Genomic DNA, 16,968 nt, shown 5'->3' on the forward strand with positions numbered 1-16,968 from the left:
AACAACGATTCCAAGTACAACCCTCCTTTTGAAGCTTCCAGTCTGTTATTCGAACTCAATCAGCATGACAGAGTGATCTCCAGCCTTGTCCTCATCAACACTCACACCTGTGTTAACGAGAGAACCACTGACATGACGTCAGCTGGTCCTTTTGTGGCAGGGCTGAAATGCAGTGGAAATGTTTTTTTTTTTTGTGGGGGATTCAGTTAATTTGCAATTAATTGCAATTCATCTGATCACTCTTCATAACATTCTGGAGTATATGCAAATTGCCATTACACAAACTGAGGCAGCAAACTTTGTGAAAATGTATGTTTGTGTCTCAACTTTTGGCCACGACTGTACTGTTGAACTGTAGTCCCAATATGTACTGTTGAACTGTAGTCCCAATATGTACTGTTGAACTGTAGTCCCAATATGTACTGTAGTCCCAATCTGTACTGTTGAACTGTAGTCCCAATATGTACTGTTGAACTGTAGTCCCAATATGTACTGTAGTCCCAATATGTACTGTTGAACTGTAGTCCCAATATGTACTGTAGAACTGTAGTCCCAATATGTACTGTAGTCCCAATATGTACTGTAGTCCCGATGTGTACTGTTGAACTGTAGTCCCAATATGTACTGTAGTCCCAATATGTACTGTAGTCCCAATGTGTACTGTAGTCCCAATGTGTACTGTAGTCCCAATGTGTACTGTAGTCCCAATATGTACTGTAGTCCCAATGTGTACTGTAGTCCCAATATGTACTGTAGTCCCAATATGTACTGTTGAACTGTAGTCTCAATGTGTACTGTTGTACTGTAGTCCCAATATGTACTGTAGTCCCAATATGTACTGTAGTCCCAATGTGTACTGTAGTCCCAATGTGTACTGTAGTCCCAATATGTACTGTTGAACTGTAGTCTCAATGTGTACTGTTTAACTGTAGTCCCAATATGTACTGTAGTCCCAATATGTACTGTTGAACTGTAGTCCCAATATGTACTGTTGAACTGTAGTCCCAATGTGTACTGTTGAACTGTAGTCCCAATGTGTACTGTAGTCCCAATATGTACTGTAGTCCCAATGTGTACTGTTGAACTGTAGTCCCAATATGTACTGTATAACTGTAGTCCCAATATGTACTGTAGTCCCAATATGTACTGTAGTCCCAATGTGTAATGTTGAACTGTAGTCCCAATATGTACTGTTGAACTGTAGTCCCAATATGTACTGTAGTCCCAATATGTACTGTTGAACTGTAGTCCCAATATGTACTGTAGTCCCAATGTGTACTGTTGAACTGTAGTCCCAATGTGTACTGTTGAACTGTAGTCCCAATGTGTACTGTTGAAATGTAGTCCCAATATGTACTGTAGTCCCAATATGTACTGTAGTCCCAATGTGTACTGTTGAACTGTAGTCCCAAGAGTATATTTACTGTAGTCCCAATATGTACTGAACTGTAGTCCCAAGGTGTACTGTAGTCCCAATATGTACTGTTGTACTGTAGTCCCAATATGTACTGTAGTCCCAATGTGTACTGTTGAACTGTAGTCCCAATGTGTACTGTTGAACTGTAGTCCCAATGTGTACTGTTGTACTGTAGTCCCAATATGTACTGTAGTCCCAATATGTACTGTAGTCCCAATATGTACTGTTGAACTACAGTAACCTCGTGACACCAGGGGATGATGCAACAACATGATCAGTCAGTACACGTGCCATTGAAATACACGCTAACGCGGGAGACTAACGCGGAGTTATCCTATTCACAAAACAGGAAAGTAAGTAAATTGTTAGCCTGGATGCTTTTTTTTACTTTAGTTATTCATCTTATGTATAAAAAAAAATATTTAAAAAATAAGAAAAACATTTTGTGTTTTAGATTTGAGTGTCGGGTGTAAAGTGGAGGAGCAGGGATGTGTGGGAGAGGTGACGTCACATAACCTCTGACATAACGTGGATCGACGTAATCAATCATATGATCAATATGGGAAATATCGGTCAAAGGGACCAACCAGCATTGCTGTTGCTGCAACAACGCACCCAACCAATCACGTTTAAGGAACATACTTAATATCTAGATATCGATCTAAATACTTTGTCACAACTAAGCTACGTTCAACTTGTCAGTCAAGAGTCATATTTACCTTTGAAGTCACACTCGGCCAACACAATGTAAAGAACTTCCGGATCCAGGTGGCAAAACATCTCCTTCATGGTCCTCACGATCTCGTCCTTGTCCTGAGAAGTAGCCGAGATGCCTCCTGGGTTTTTTGTCGAAACGAGCATATTAGTACTGCCGTAGTCGTGAGAGTTAGTCCCGGTGTTGAATTCACTTCTCGACAGCGGCGCGCCGTCACCCGTTCCCGGTATTCGGTTGTTGTTGTCGTTTGACAAGCCGGGTACTCTTGCCGGGCTATGTCCGTTTTTCTTTTTCCTTGGCATTCTCGGTGTGCTAATGTTTAAAAACAGTTGTCTTAGGGAAGTATCTCACTGGCGTGGTGTTGTGGCCATGTTAAAAACAACGGAAGAAGCTGGTTTGAGGAAGCTGGGCTGAAACAACAGCAGCGCACCAAGCGGCTGGGTTGGTCAACTACACGAGAGAGAGAGAGAGACATTTGTAATGTCTTTACTGTTTTGAAACTGTTGTATGTGTAATGTTTATTGTTAATTTTTGTTGTTTTTCACTTTATATATTCACTTTGTATGTTGTCTACCTCACTTGCTTTGGCAATGTTAACACATGTTTCCCATGACAATAAAGCCCTTGAATTGAATTGAATTCAGAGAGAGAGAGAGAGAGAGAGAGAGAGAGAAATAAGACCACGCTGAAAACCTGCCAAATCAACTTTTGTAGTTCCCAAATAGATGTGTGTCGTTACGTTGTTGTTCATTTAAATCCATTTCAATTCAAGGGCCTTTATTGGCATGGGAAACATATGTTAAACATTGCCAAAAGTAAGTGAGGTAGATAAATATACAAAAGTGAAATAAACAATAGAAATGAACAGTAAACATTACACTCACAGAAGTTTCAAAAATAAATAAAGACATTACACGTGTCATATTGTTGTAACAGTGTACAAATGGTTAATATACAAAAGGGAAAATGAATAAGCACAAATATGGTTTGTATTTACTATGGTGTTAAATCATTCTCTTTTACATTTATTAATATCTGCAACTTTGGTACACTGGCATACTATAAGTGCCTTGTCTGCTATTCTAATTTATTTGGTACAGTATTGAAAACTCCTTCCAAACCTCTTAAATTATATTCCGGCCATGCACAAACCTAGAATCACCTCCCCCCACAACTTCAACCCCTATCCATTCAGGGAACTTCTAAATACTGACCTGGGATCAGCATCTCTTGTCGGGTTTTTATGTTCCTGCATCTAAAAAAAAAAAAAAAGGGGGAAGTTGGAGTTTGGTTTTTCCGAGTCCCGCTTGATGAGGCGTGTTGCAGTACCCCGGTCAGACCGAGGACGGCGCCGTCCACCCAGCGTCCACAGAGGGGACATTCAAACTGCTGAGACTGGCTGCTGGAGAGACTGGAGACACGGAGCTTTGTGCCGAAACTAAAAACACACACACACAACCTCATGAATTAAAACCGCTCATTGGTGAGGTAAATATGATACAGGAATTACATGTTGGGTTTATTTTTGGTGGACCGCGGCTACTGTTTGCAGATATTTTTTTGGCTCATAGTTGTATGTGTACAAAAAGCTTTCTTTTGTTATAATTGTGATGTTGGAGAGGGAGGGCGACGATTGCATCTTTTACAACCGAGAGAAGTAAAGCGCCACTGTAAGGAAACGATGTGAAGAGAGAGAGAGACAGAGACAGAGAGAGCTTGAAGTTGAAACAAACATAACGAAGTTGATTTATCTTTATTTTCCTGGACAAATAAAGTTGTTTTTTACTTCTAAACGCTAAACATGACAGGAAGTCGTTCGCAGAAAGAGGTCTTGAGAATAACTGTTATTCGTGAATTTAATTTCTGTCTCTTTTGGTAACAACAGTGATGTGCAAATGTGATGGGTGTTCTCTGTGAGTAGTTTGAGGCCTAGGCTAACAATGCTAACGATGCTAACAATGCTAACAACGCTAACAACGCTAACATTTCTAAAATGGCTAAAAATGCTAGCTGGTTAGCTTAGCTTAGCATACACAGTGCGGGTCTTGTGAACCAACTACCATAGCTAGCTAGCTAGCATCGCAACTCATCTTGCAATAGTAGTATGTTTATATTTATAGATATGAATTTGATTTGTTCAACATACACACAGGTGTAATGGTATATATATATTGTATTTGAAAACGCAAACCAAACTGGTGGCTACAAAACATTTTAACGTTAATCTTGATGTAAGAACATGCGATTGCAGAGCGGATATCGCGCTGTTTAGCTAACACGCTAACTAGCACAGCCAGGATTTTTATTTTTATTTTTAATTATACAAAAAAAAGCAACTTCATTCAGGGAGACATTTCCCCCTTAGTCGACTGACGCGTTGCTATTCCCCTCGCATAAATAATAATCAGAAGCACAAAACAGTGTTTTTAAAACGATGTTTTTTTTTGAGAAGTGCGGTAGAATGGTAGTGTTGATTTGTGTCTTGTTTTCTGGCCTACAGAGGCCAGTAGAGGACTGTGTGGATTAAAACGACGACAAGCATGGAGTTCCCGCAGCAGCAGAAACCGGCGGGGGACAGCAAGATCACCTACCCGCCTGGAGTGAAGGAAATCACGGAGAAGATAAGCAACGATGAGGTGGTGAAACGGCTGAAGGTTAGTCGGTTAAAACCAAACCAACCCCAACCCCCACATGGCCATCTGTCAAGACTCACTGAGCTAGGATGTGTTCAGGTGGTTTGCAGAGACCTAGTGAGCTTGGGGGGGGTTTCTCACTGTAAACATACTGTTAGCTGTCTCTCTTCAGACTCACTACATCAATGTCCAGCACACTGTCCGATTACCAATAACACCCAAACTCTCTAAACATGAAAGACACCTGCTACAGCCGAGTTAAGTCGTACACTAGTATAGGCAGGGAGAGGGAGAGAGAGAGACTGGGATGGAGGTAAAAGCAATCATAGCTTTTTCAGAGACGGTAGCTATCTATGGTCAGAGGAATTGTCCCCCCCCCCCCAATAACATTGCTACCCTGCTGGGAAGCCAGAGGTGTTATTGGTGACGTTGTCATGGTACCGGACCACAGTCATAGATCTAGAACACTGTGACTGTCGGCGTTCTTTATGACGTCGTTGTGTATGACGTCATGCACTAGTAGGAGGTCTGCCTTGTGTACCTGCGGTATGATGTCATGAATAGAAGGGGGGGGGCGACCACCACCTCCTCTATGGAAACCTCTCTGTGTGTCTGCTGCTGTTTTTTGTTCTGCGGAGGATAGACAGGCAGGCAGGCAGGCAGGCAGGCAGGGGGCCAACAGGCAGGCAGGCAGGGGGCCAACAGGCACGCAGTGGGCCAACAGGCAGGCAGGCAGGCACGTAGTGGGCCAACAGACAGACAGGCAGGCAGGCAGGCAGGCAGGTGGCCAACAGGCAGGCAGGCAGGCAGGGGGCCAACAGGCACGCAGTGGGCCAACAGGCAGGCAGGCAGGCAGACAGGCAGGCAGGGGGCCAACAGGCAGGCACGTAGTGGGCCAACAGGCAGGCAGGCAGGCACGTAGTGGGCCAACAGGCAGGCAGGCACGCCGTTGGCCGACAGACAGGCAGGCACGTAGTGGGCCAACAGGCAGGCAGGCAGGCAGTGGGCCAACAGGCAGGCAGTGGGCCAACAGGCAGGCAGGCAGGCAGGCAGGCAGTGGGCCAACAGGCAGGCAGTCACGTAGTGGGCCGACAGGCAGGCAGTCACGTAGTGGGCCGACAGGCAGGCAGTCACGTAGTGGGCCGACAGGCAGGCAGTCACGTAGTGGGCCGACAGGCAGGCAGTCACGTAGTGACAGGGGGCCAACAGGCACGCAGTGGGCCAACAGGCAGGCAGGCAGGCAGGCACGTAGTGGGCCGACAGACAGGCAGGCAGGCACGCGGAGGGCCGACAGACAGACAGGCAGGCAGGCACGCGGAGGGCCGACAGGCAGGCAGGCAGGCACGCGGAGGGCCGACAGACAGGCAGTCAAGCGGAGGGCCGACAAGCAGGCAGTCACGCGGGGTGCCGACAGGCAGTCACGCGGAGGGCCGACAGACAGGCAGGCAGGCACGCGGAGGGCAGACAGGCAGGCACGCGGAGGGACGACAGGCAGGCAGGCAGGCACGCGGAGGGCCGACAGACAGGCAGGCACGCGGAGGGCCGACAGACAGGCAGTCAAGCGGAGGGCCGACAGGCAGGCAGGCAGGCACGCGGAGGGCCGACAGACAGGCAGGCAGGCAGGCACGCGGAGGGCCGACAGACAGGCAGGCAGGCACGCGGATGGCCGACAGACAGACAGGCAGGCAGGCACGCGGAGGGCCGACAGACAGGCAGGCAGGCACGCGGAGGGCCGACAGACAGACAGGCAGGCAGGCACGCGGAGGGCCGACAGACACAGGCAGGCAGGCACGCGGAGGGCCGACAGACAGACAGGCAGGCAGGCACGCGGAGGGCCGACAGACAGGCAGGCAGGCACGCGGATGGCCGACAGACAGACAGACAGACAGGCAGGCGGAGGGCCGACAGACAGACAGACAGACAGACAGGCAGGCAGGAAAGCAGGCACGCGGAGGGCCGACAGACAGGCAGGCACGCGGAGGGCCGACAGGCAGGCAGTCACGCGGGGGCCGACAGACAGACAGACACGCGGGGGGGGCGACAGGCAGACAGACACGCGGGGGGGGCGACAGGCAGTCAGGCACGTGGGGGCCGACAGGCGGACAGGCACGCGGAAGGCCGACAGACAGGCAGTCAGGCACGCGGAAGGCCGACAGACAGGCAGGCAGTCAGTCACGCGGAGGGCCGACAGACAGACAGGCAGTCAGGCACGTGCGGGGGCCGACAGACAGACAGACAGACAGACAGACAGGCAGGCAGGAAAGCAGGCACGCGGAAGGCCGACAGAAAGGCAGGCACGCGGAGGGCCGACAGACAGACAGACAAACAGACAGACAGACAGGCAGGCAGGCACGCGGAGGGCCGACAGACAGACAGGCAGGGGGCCAACAGACAGACAGACAGACAGACAGACAGACAGGCACGCACGCAGAGGCACATAAACAGAACTGGGTCAGTACCTAAACATAAACAGAACTGGGTCAGTACCTAAACATAAACAGAACTGGGTCAGTACCTAAACATAAACAGAACTGGGTCAGTACATAAACAGAACTGGGTCAGTACCTAAACATAAACAGAACTGGGCCAGTACCTAAACATAAACAGAACTGGGCCAGTACCTGAACATAAACAGAACTGGGCCAGTACCTAAACATAAACAGAACTGGGTCAGTACCTAAACATAAACAGAACTGGGTCAGTACCTAAACATAAACAGAACTGGGCCAGTACCTAAACATAAACAGAACTGGGCCAGTACCTAAACATAAACAGAACTGGGCCAGTACCTAAACATAAACAGAACTGGGCCAGTACCTAAACATAAACAGAACTGGGCCAGTACCTAAACATAAACAGAACTGGGCCAGTACCTAAACATAAACAGAACTGGGCCAGTACCTAAACAGAACCCATTTCAGTCCAAGTCAAGCACTGAGCTAAACTATAGTAACTCCCTTCCCCAGATGTTTAAATGAGCTGTGTCTGTGCATAGGAGCCGTTTGGACAGTCTTACTGACAGTTGTAGCTGCTTTGTGTGATGTATTGTTGTCTCTACCTTCTTTGCCCTTTGTGCTGTTGTCTGTGCCCAATGTTTGTACCATGTTTTGTGCTGCTACCATCTTGTGTTGCTACCATGTTGTTGTCTTGCTACCATGTTGTGTTGCTACCATGTTGTGTTGCTACCATGTTGTGTTGCTACCGTGTTGATGTTGTCATGTTGTGTTGCTACCATGTTGGTATGTGTTGCTACCATGTTGTGTTGTCATGTGTTGCTACCATGTTGATGTTGTCATGTGCTGCTACCATGTTGATGTTGTCATGTGTTGCTACCATGTTGATGTTGTCATGTGTTGCTACCATGTTGTGTTGCTACCATGTTGTGTTGCTACCATGTTGATGTTGTCATGTGTTGCTACCATGTTGTGTTGCTACCATGTTGTGTTGCTACCATGTTGATGTTGTCATGTGTTGCTACCATGTTCATGTTGTCATGTGTTGCTCTTCATGTAGTGTTGTCTCTCTAGTCATGCTATGTTGTCGTCTTAGGTCTCTCTTTATGTAGTGTTGTCTCTCTAGTCATGCTATGTTGTCGTCTTAGGTCTCTCTTTATGTAGTGTTGTCTCTCTAGTCATGCTATGTTGTTGTCTTAGGTCTCTCTTTATGTAGTGTTGTCTCTCTAGTCATGCTATGTTGTCTTAGGTCTCTCTTTATGTAGTGTTGTCTCTCTAGTCATGCTATGTTGTCGTCTTAGGTCTCTCTTTATGTAGTGTTGTCTCTCTTTATGTAGTGTTGTCTCTCTTTATGTAGTGTTGTCTCTCTTGTCATGCTATGTTGTTGTCTTATGTCTCTCTTTATGTAGTGTTGTCTCTCTTTATGTAGTGTTGTCTCTCTAGTCATGCTATGTTGTTGTCTTAGGTCTCTCTTTATGTAGTGTTGTCTCTCTTTAGTCATGTGTTGTCTCTCTAGTCATGCTATGTTGTTGTCTTGTCTCTCTTTATGTAGTGTTGTCTCTAGTCATGCTATGTTGTCGTCTTAGGTCTCTCTTTATGTAGTGTTGTCTCTCTTTATGTAGTGTTGTCTCTCTAGTCATGCTATGTTGTTATCTTAGGTCTCTCTTTATGTAGTGTTGTCTCTCTAGTCATGCTATGTTGTCGTCTTAGGTCTCTCTTTATGTAGTGTTGTCTCTAGTCATGCTATGTTGTCGTCTTAGGTCTCTCTTTATGTAGTGTTGTCTCTCTAGTCATGCTATGTTGTCGTCTTAGGTCTCTCTTTATGTAGTGTTGTCTCTAGTCATGCTATGTTGTCGTCTTAGGTCTCTCTTTATGTAGTGTTGTCTCTCTTTATGTAGTGTTGTCTCTCTTTATGTAGTGTTGTCTCTAGTCATGCTATGTTGTCGTCTTAGGTCTCTCTTTATGTAGTGTTGTCTCTCTTTATGTCGTGTTGTCTCTCTAGTCATGCTATGTTGTTGTCTTAGGTCTCTCTTTATGTCGTGTTGTCTCTCTAGTCATGCTATGTTGTTGTCTTAGGTCTCTCTTTATGTAGTGTTGTCTCTCTTTATGTAGTGTTGTCTCTCTAGTCATGCTATGTTGTTGTCTTAGGTCTCTCTTTATGTAGTGTTGTCTCTCTAGTCATGCTGTTGTTGTCTTAGGTCTCTCTTTATGTAGTGTTGTCTCTCTTTATGTAGTGTTGTCTCTCTTTATGTAGTGTTGTCTCTCTTGTCATGCTATGTTGTTGTCTTAGGTCTCTCTTTATGTAGTGTTGTCTCTCTTTATGTAGTGTTGTCTCTCTAGTCATGCTATGTTGTTGTCTTAGGTCTCTCTTTATGTAGTGTTGTCTCTAGTCATGCTATGTTGTCGTCTTAGGTCTCTCTTTATGTAGTGTTGTCTCTCTTTATGTAGTGTTGTCTCTCTTGTCATGCTATGTTGTTGTCTTAGGTCTCTCTTTATGTAGTGTTGTCTCTCTTTATGTAGTGTTGTCTCTCTAGTCATGCTATGTTGTTGTCTTAGATCTCTCTTTATGTAGTGTTGTCTCTCTAGTCATGCTGTTGTTGTCTTAGGTCTCTCTTTATGTAGTGTTGTCTCTCTTTATGTAGTGTTGTCTCTCTTTATGTAGTGTTGTCTCTCTTGTCATGCTATGTTGTTGTCTTAGGTCTCTCTTTATGTAGTGTTGTCTCTCTTTATGTAGTGTTGTCTCTCTAGTCATGCTATGTTGTTGTCTTAGGTCTCTCTTTATGTAGTGTTGTCTCTAGTCATGCTATGTTGTCGTCTTAGGTCTCTCTTTATGTAGTGTTGTCTCTCTTTATGTAGTGTTGTCTCTCTTGTCATGCTGTGTTGTTGTCTTAGGTCTCTCTTTATGTAGTGTTGTCTCTCTTTATGTAGTGTTGTCTCTCTAGTCATGCTATGTTGTTGTCTAGGTCTCTCTTTACGTAGTGTTGTCTCTCCATTTAGTGTTGTCTCTCTTGTCATGCTATGTTGTTGTCTTAGGTCTCTCTTTATGTAGTGTTGTCTCTCTTTATGTAGTGTTGTCTCTCTAGTCATGCTATGTTGTTGTCTAGGTCTCTCTTTATGTAGTGTTGTCTCTCTAGTCATGCTATGTTGTTGTCTTAGGTCTCTCTTTACGTAGTGTTGTCTCTCCATTTAGTGTTGTCTCTCTTGTCATGCTATGTTGTTGTCTTAGGTCTCTCTTTATGTAGTGTTGTCTCTCTTTATGTAGTGTTGTCTCTCTAGTCATGCTATGTTGTTGTCTAGGTCTCTCTTTATGTAGTGTTGTCTCTCTAGTCATGCTATGTTGTCTTAGGTCTCTCTTTATGTAGTGTTGTCTCTCTAGTCATGCTATGTTGTCGTCTTAGGTCTCTCTTTATGTAGTGTTGTCTCTCTTTATGTAGTGTTGTCTCTCTTGTCATGCTATGTTGTCGTCTTAGGTCTCTCTTTATGTAGTGTTGTCTCTCTTTATGTAGTGTTGTCTCTCTAGTCATGCTATGTTGTTGTCTTTAGGTCTCTCTTTATGTAGTGTTGTCTCTCTAGTCATGCTATGTTGTTGTCTTTAGGTCTCTCTTTATGTAGTGTTGTCTCTCTAGTCATGCTATGTTGTTGTCTTAGGTCTCTCTTTATGTAGGTTTGTCTCTCTTGTCATGCTATGTTGTTGTCTTAGGTCTCTCTTTATGTAGTGTTGTCTCTCTTGTCATGCTATGTTGTTGTCTTAGGTCTCTCTTTATGTAGTGTTGTCTCTCTTTATGTAGTGTTGTCTCTCTAGTCATGCTATGTTGTTGTCTTAGGTCTCTCTTTATGTAGTATTGTCTCTCTAGTCATGCTATGTTGTCTTAGGTCTCTCTTTATGTAGTGTTGTCTCTCTTGTCATGCTGTGTTGTTGTCTTAGGTCTCTCTTTATGTAGTGTTGTCTCTCTAGTCATGCTATGTTGTTGTCTTAGGTCTCTCTTTATGTAGTTTTGTCTCTCTAGTCATGCTATGTTGTTGTCTTAGGTCTCTTATGTAGTGTTGTCTCTCTTGCCATGCTGTGTTGTTGTCTTAGGTCTCTTTTTATGTAGTGTTGTCTCTTTATGTAGTGGTGTCTCTCTAGTCATGCTATGTTGTCTTAGGTCTCTCTTTATGTAGTGTTGTCTCTCTTGTCATGCTATGTTGTTGTCTTAGGTCTCTCTTTATGTAGTGTTGTCTCTAGTCATGCTATGTTGTCTTAGGTCTCTCTTTATGTAGTGTTGTCTCTCTTTATGTAGTGTTGTCTCTCTTTATGTAGTGTTGTCTCTCTTTATATAGTGTTGTCTCTCTGTATGTAGTGTTGTCTCTCTTTATGTAGTGTTGTCTCTCTTTATGTAGTGTTGTCTCTAGTCATGCTATGTTGTCGTCTTAGGTCTCTCTTTATGTAGTGTTGTCTCTCTTTATGTAGTGTTGTCTCTCTTTATGTAGTGTTGTCTCTCTTTATGTAGTGTTGTCTCTCTTTATGTAGTGTTGTCTCTAGTCATGCTATGTTGTCTTAGGTCTCTCTTTATGTAGTGTTGTCTCTCTAGTCATGCTATGTTGTCTTAGGTCTCTCTTTATATAGTGTTGTCTCTATAGTCATGTTATGTTGTTGTCTTAGGTCTCTCTTTATGTAGTGTTGTCTCTCTAGTCATGCTATGTTGTTGTCTTAGGTCTCTCTTTTATAGTAGTGTCTCTCCATTTAGTGTTGTCTCTCTAGTCATGTTATGTTGTTGTCTTAGGTCTCTCTTTATTTAGTGTTGTCTCTCTAGTCATGCTATGTTGTTGTCTTAGGTCTCTCTTTATGTAGTGTTGTCTCTCTAGTCATGCTATGTTGTTGTCTTAGGTCTCTTTACATATGTTGTCTCTCATTTAGTGTTGTCTCTCTTTATGTAGTGTTGTCTCTCTAGTCATGCTATGTTGTTGTCTTCGGTCTCTCTTTATGTAGTGTTGTCTCTCTAGTCATGCTATGTTGTTGTCTTAGGTCTCTCTTTATGTAGTGTTGTCTCTCTAGTCATGCTATGTTGTTGTCTTAGGTCTCTCTTTATGTAGTGTTGTCTCTCTAGTCATGCTATGTTGTTGTCTTAGGTCTCTCTTTATGTAGTGTTGTCTCTCTAGTCATGCTATGTTGTTGTCTAGGTCTCTCTTTATGTAGTGTTGTCTCTCTAGTCATGCTATGTTGTTGTCTCAGGTCTCTCTTTATGTAGTGTTGTCTCTCCATTTAGTGTTGTCTCTCTTGTCATGCTATGTTGTTGTCTTAGGTCTCTCTTTATGTAGTGTTGTCTCTCTTTATGGAGTGGTGTCTCTCTAGTCATGCTATGTTGTTGTCTAGGTCTCTCTTTATGTAGTGTTGTCTCTCTAGTCATGCTATGTTGTCTTAGGTCTCTCTTTATGTAGTGTTGTCTCTCTAGTCATGCTATGTTGTCGTCTTAGGTCTCTCTTTGTGTAGTGTTGTCTCTCTAGTCATGCTATGTTGTTGTCTTAGGTCTCTCTTTATGTAGTGTTGTCTCTCTAGTCATGCTATGTTGTTGTCTTAGGTCTCTCTTTATGTAGTGTTGTCTCTATTTATGGAGTGTTGTCTCTCTAGTCATGCTATGTTGTTGTCTAGGTCTCTCTTTATGGAGTGGTGTCTCTCTAGTCATGCTATGTTGTCTAGGTCTCTCTTTATGGAGTGGTGTCTCTCTAGTCATGCTATGTTGTTGTCTAGGTCTCTCTTTATGTAGTGTTGTCTCTAGTCATGTTATGTTGTTGTCTTAGGTCTCTCTTTATGTAGTGTTGTCTCTCTTGTCATGCTATGTTGTCTTAGGTCTCTCTTTATGTAGTGTTGTCTCTCTAGTCATGCTATGTTGTTGTCTAGGTCTCTCTTTATGGAGTGGTGTCTCTCTAGTCATGCTATGTTGTTGTCTAGGTCTCTCTTTATGGAGTGGTGTCTCTCTAGTCATGCTATGTTGTTGTCTAGGTCTCTCTTTATGTAGTGTTGTCTCTAGTCATGTTATGTTGTTGTCTTAGGTCTCTCTTTATGTAGTGTTGTCTCTCTTGTCATGCTATGTTGTCTTAGGTCTCTCTTTATGTAGTGTTGTCTCTCTTGTCATGCTATGTTGTTGTCTTAGGTCTCTCTTTATGTAGTGTTGTCTCTCTTGCCATGCTATGTTGTTGTCTTAGGTCTCTCTTTATGTAGTGTTGTCTTAGGTCTCTCTTTATGGAGTGTTGTTTCTCTTTATGGAGTGTTGTCTCTCTTTATGTAGTGTTGTCTCTAGTCATGCTATGTTGTCTTAGGTCTCTCTTTATGTAGTGTTGTCTCTCTTGCCATGCTATGTTGTTGTCTTAGGTCTCTCTTTATGTAGTGTTGTCTCTCATTATGTAGTGTTGTCTCTCTTGTCATGCTATGTTGTTGTCTTAGGTCTCTCTTTATGTAGTGTTGTCTCTCTTGCCATGCTATGTTGTTGTCTTAGGTCTCTCTTTATGTAGTGTTGTCTCTCTTTATGTAGTGTTGTCTCTCTAGTCATGCTATGTTGTTGTCTTAGGTCTCTCTTTATGTAGTGTTGTCTCTCTTGCCATGCTATGTTGTTGTCTTAGGTCTCTCTTTATGTAGTGTTGTCTCTCTTGCCATGCTGTGTTGTTGTCTTTAGGTCTCTCTTTATGTAGTGTTGTCTCTCTTTATGTAGTGTTGTCTCTCTTGCCATGCTGTGTTGTTGTCTTAGGTCTCTCTTTATGTAGTGTTGTCTCTCTTTATGTAGTGTTGTCTCTCTTGCCATGCTGTGTTGTTGTCTTAGGTCTCTCTTTATGTAGTGTTGTCTCTCTTTATGTAGTGTTGTCTCTCTTGCCATGCTGTGTTGTTGTCTTAGGTCTCTCTTTATGTAGTGTTGTCTCTCTTTATGTAGTGTTGTCTCTCTTTATGTAGTGTTGTCTCTCTTTATGTTGTCTTAGGTCTCTCTTTATGTGTTGTTGTCTTAGGTCTCTCTTTATGTAGTGTTGTCTCTATTTATATAGTGTTGTCTTAGGTCTCTCTTTATGTAGTGTTGTCTCTCTTTATTTAGTGTTGTCTCTCTAGTCATGCTATGTTGTTGTCTTAGGTCTCTCTTTATGTAGTGTTGTCTCTCTAGTCATGCTGTGTTGTTGTCTTAGGTCTCTCTTTATGTAGTGTTGTCTCTCTAGTCATGCTGTGTTGTCTTAGGTCTCTCTTTATGTAGTGTTGTCTCTCTTTATGTAGTGTTGACTCTCTAGTCATGCTATGTTGTTGTCTAGGTCTCTCTTTATGTAGTGTTGTCTCTCTTTATGTAGTGTTGTCTTAGGTCTGTCTCTCTTTATGTAGTGTTGTCTCTCTAGTCATGCTGTGTTGTTGTCTTTAGGTCTCTCTTTATGTAGTGTTGTCTCTCTTTATGTAGTGTTGTCTCTCTAGTCATGCTGTGTTGTTGTCTTTAGGTCTCTCTTTATGTCGTGTTGTCTCTCTTTATGTCGTGTTGTCTCTCTTTATGTCGTGTTGTCTCTCTTTATGTAGTGTTGTCTCTCTTTATGTAGTGTTGTCTCTAGTCATGCTGTGTTGTTGTCTTTAGGTCTCTCTTTATGTCGTGTTGTCTCTCTTTATGTCGTGTTGTCTCTCTTTATGTAGTGTTGTCTCTCTTTATGTAGTGTTGTCTCTCTTTATGTAGTGTTGTCTCTCTAGTCATGCTATGTTGTTTTCTTAGGTCTCTCTTTATGTAGTGTTGTCTCTCTAGTCATGCTATGTTGTCTTAGGTCTCTCTTTATGTAGTGTTGTCTCTCTAGTCATGCTATGTTGTTTTCTTAGGTCTCTCTTTATGTAGTGTTGTCTCTCTTGTCATGCTATGTTGTCTTAGGTCTCTCTTTATGTAGTGTTGTCTCTCTAGTCATGCTATGTTGTTGTCTTAGGTCTCTCTTTATGTAGTGTTGTCTCTCTAGTCATGCTCTGTTGTTGTCTTAGGTCTCTCTTTATGTAGTGTTGTCTCTCTTGTCATGCTATGTTGTCTTAGGTCTCTCTTTATGTAGTGTTGTCTCTCTAGTCATGCTATGTTGTTGTCTTAGGTCTCTCTTTATGTAGTGTTGTCTCTCTTTTGTCGTGTTGTCTCTTAGTCATGCTATGTTGTTGTCTTAGGTCTCTCTTTATGTAGTGTTGTCTCTCTAGTCATGCTATGTTGTTGTCTTAGGTCTCTCTTTATGTAGTGTTGTCTCTCTTTATGTAGTGTTGTCTCTAGTCATGCTGTGTTGTTGTCTTTAGGTCTCTCTTTATGTCGTGTTGTCTCTCTTTATGTCGTGTTGTCTCTCTTTATGTAGTGTTGTCTCTCTTTATGTAGTGTTGTCTCTCTTTATGTAGTGTTGTCTCTCTTGCCGTGATGTGTGTTTTGTCCTATATTGATATTTAATTTTAAATGTTTAATCCCAGCCCCCATCTCCACAAGGAGGCCTTTTGGTAGGCCGTCATTCTGAATGAGAATTCGTTCTTAGTTGCCTCGTTAAATGAACATAGATAATATCCTGTTTTGTAGAAGAATAGATACATAGAGCACGAGAACAGCCGTCCATGACGAGCGATGCCAGGTCATCTACAATGTTCAAGCCCCTTCCTGTCACTATGGCAACCGGACTGTGAACCAGGTACTGCACACACACACACACACACACACACACACAGCTGCAGCCTCTTCTTCCTGGGTCGAGGTCAAATAGCACCCTATTCCCTATATAGTGCACTACTATAGACCAGAGCCCTATTCCCTATATAGTGCACTACTATAGACCAGAGCCCTATTCCCTATATAGTGCACTACTATAGACCAGAGCCCTATTCCCTATATAGTACACTACTATAGATCAGAACCTCAAAACACTTCTCAGAAGACAACTACTTTATACTAGTCTATCGTTTGTTTTATTTAACTAGGCAAGTCAGTTAAGAACACATTTTTATTTACAACGACGACCAAACCCTAACGCGGATCACATGACAGACTTTCGTAAAAAAACCTGGTTGGCCGGCTAGCTAGCGCTGGGTATGGGTTCTGACTATATAAAAACACAGCTAGCTAGCGCTGGGTATGGGTTCTGACTATATAAAAACATAAATAGTTAGCGCTGGGTATGGGTTCTGACTATATAAAAACACAGTGAGCTAGTTAGCGCTGGGCATGGGTTCTGACTATATAAAAACGCAGCTAGCTAGTTAGCGCTGGGTATGGGTTCTGACTATATAAAAACTCAGCTAGCTAGCTAGCGCTGGGTATGGGTTCTGACTATATAAAAACACAGCTAGCTAGCTAGCGCTGGGTATGGATTCTGACTATATAAAAACTCAGCTAGCTAGCTAGCTAGCGCTGGGTATGGGTTCTGACTATATAAAAACCCAGTTGGCTGGCTAGTTAGCGCTGGGTATGGGTTCTGACTATATAAAAACACAGCTAGCTAGCTAGCGCTGGGTATGGGTTCTGACTATATAAAAACACAGCTAGCTAGCGCTGGGTATGGGTTCTGACTATATAAAAACACAGTTGGCCAGCTAGCTAGCTAGCTAGCGCTGGGTATGGGTTCTGACTATATAAAAACACAGTTGGCCAGCTAGCTAGCGCTGGGTATGGGTTCTGACTATATAAAAACACAGCTAGCTAGCTAGCGCTGGGTATGGGTTCTGACTATATAAAAACACAGTTGGCCAGCTAGTTAGCTAGCGCTGGGAATGGGTTCTGACTATATTCCTACCAGCCTAGACCTCAACTTGCA

General features: G+C 43.4%; 2 protein-coding genes across 2 annotated transcripts in view; one reads left to right on the forward strand and one right to left on the reverse strand.

Moving 5' to 3' along the window:
- Positions 1-2,573, reverse strand: part of LOC118382907 (uncharacterized) — a gene marked incomplete at its 3' end in the record, with an annotated part of 30,057 nt that extends 27,484 nt beyond the window's left edge. The window contains exon 1 of the mRNA XM_052504900.1: positions 2,137-2,573. Within this exon, the coding sequence (XP_052360860.1) occupies positions 2,137-2,434 (298 nt within the window). The remainder of the gene's footprint in view (positions 1-2,136) is intronic.
- An 836-nt stretch (positions 2,574-3,409) lies between these two features.
- LOC127920873 (sister chromatid cohesion protein PDS5 homolog A-like) overlaps positions 3,410-16,968 on the forward strand; it is a 128,793-nt gene continuing 115,234 nt past the window's right edge. Inside the window, exons 1-2 of the mRNA XM_052504901.1 lie at positions 3,410-3,620; positions 4,633-4,786. Of these exons, the coding sequence (XP_052360861.1) occupies positions 4,673-4,786 (114 nt within the window). The 5' untranslated portion in view covers positions 3,410-3,620; positions 4,633-4,672. The remainder of the gene's footprint in view (positions 3,621-4,632; positions 4,787-16,968) is intronic.

Source organism: Oncorhynchus keta, unplaced genomic scaffold (assembly GCF_023373465.1).
Source record: "Oncorhynchus keta strain PuntledgeMale-10-30-2019 unplaced genomic scaffold, Oket_V2 Un_contig_2103_pilon_pilon, whole genome shotgun sequence".
In the NCBI taxonomy this organism is placed as follows: Eukaryota; Metazoa; Chordata; class Actinopteri; order Salmoniformes; family Salmonidae; genus Oncorhynchus; species Oncorhynchus keta.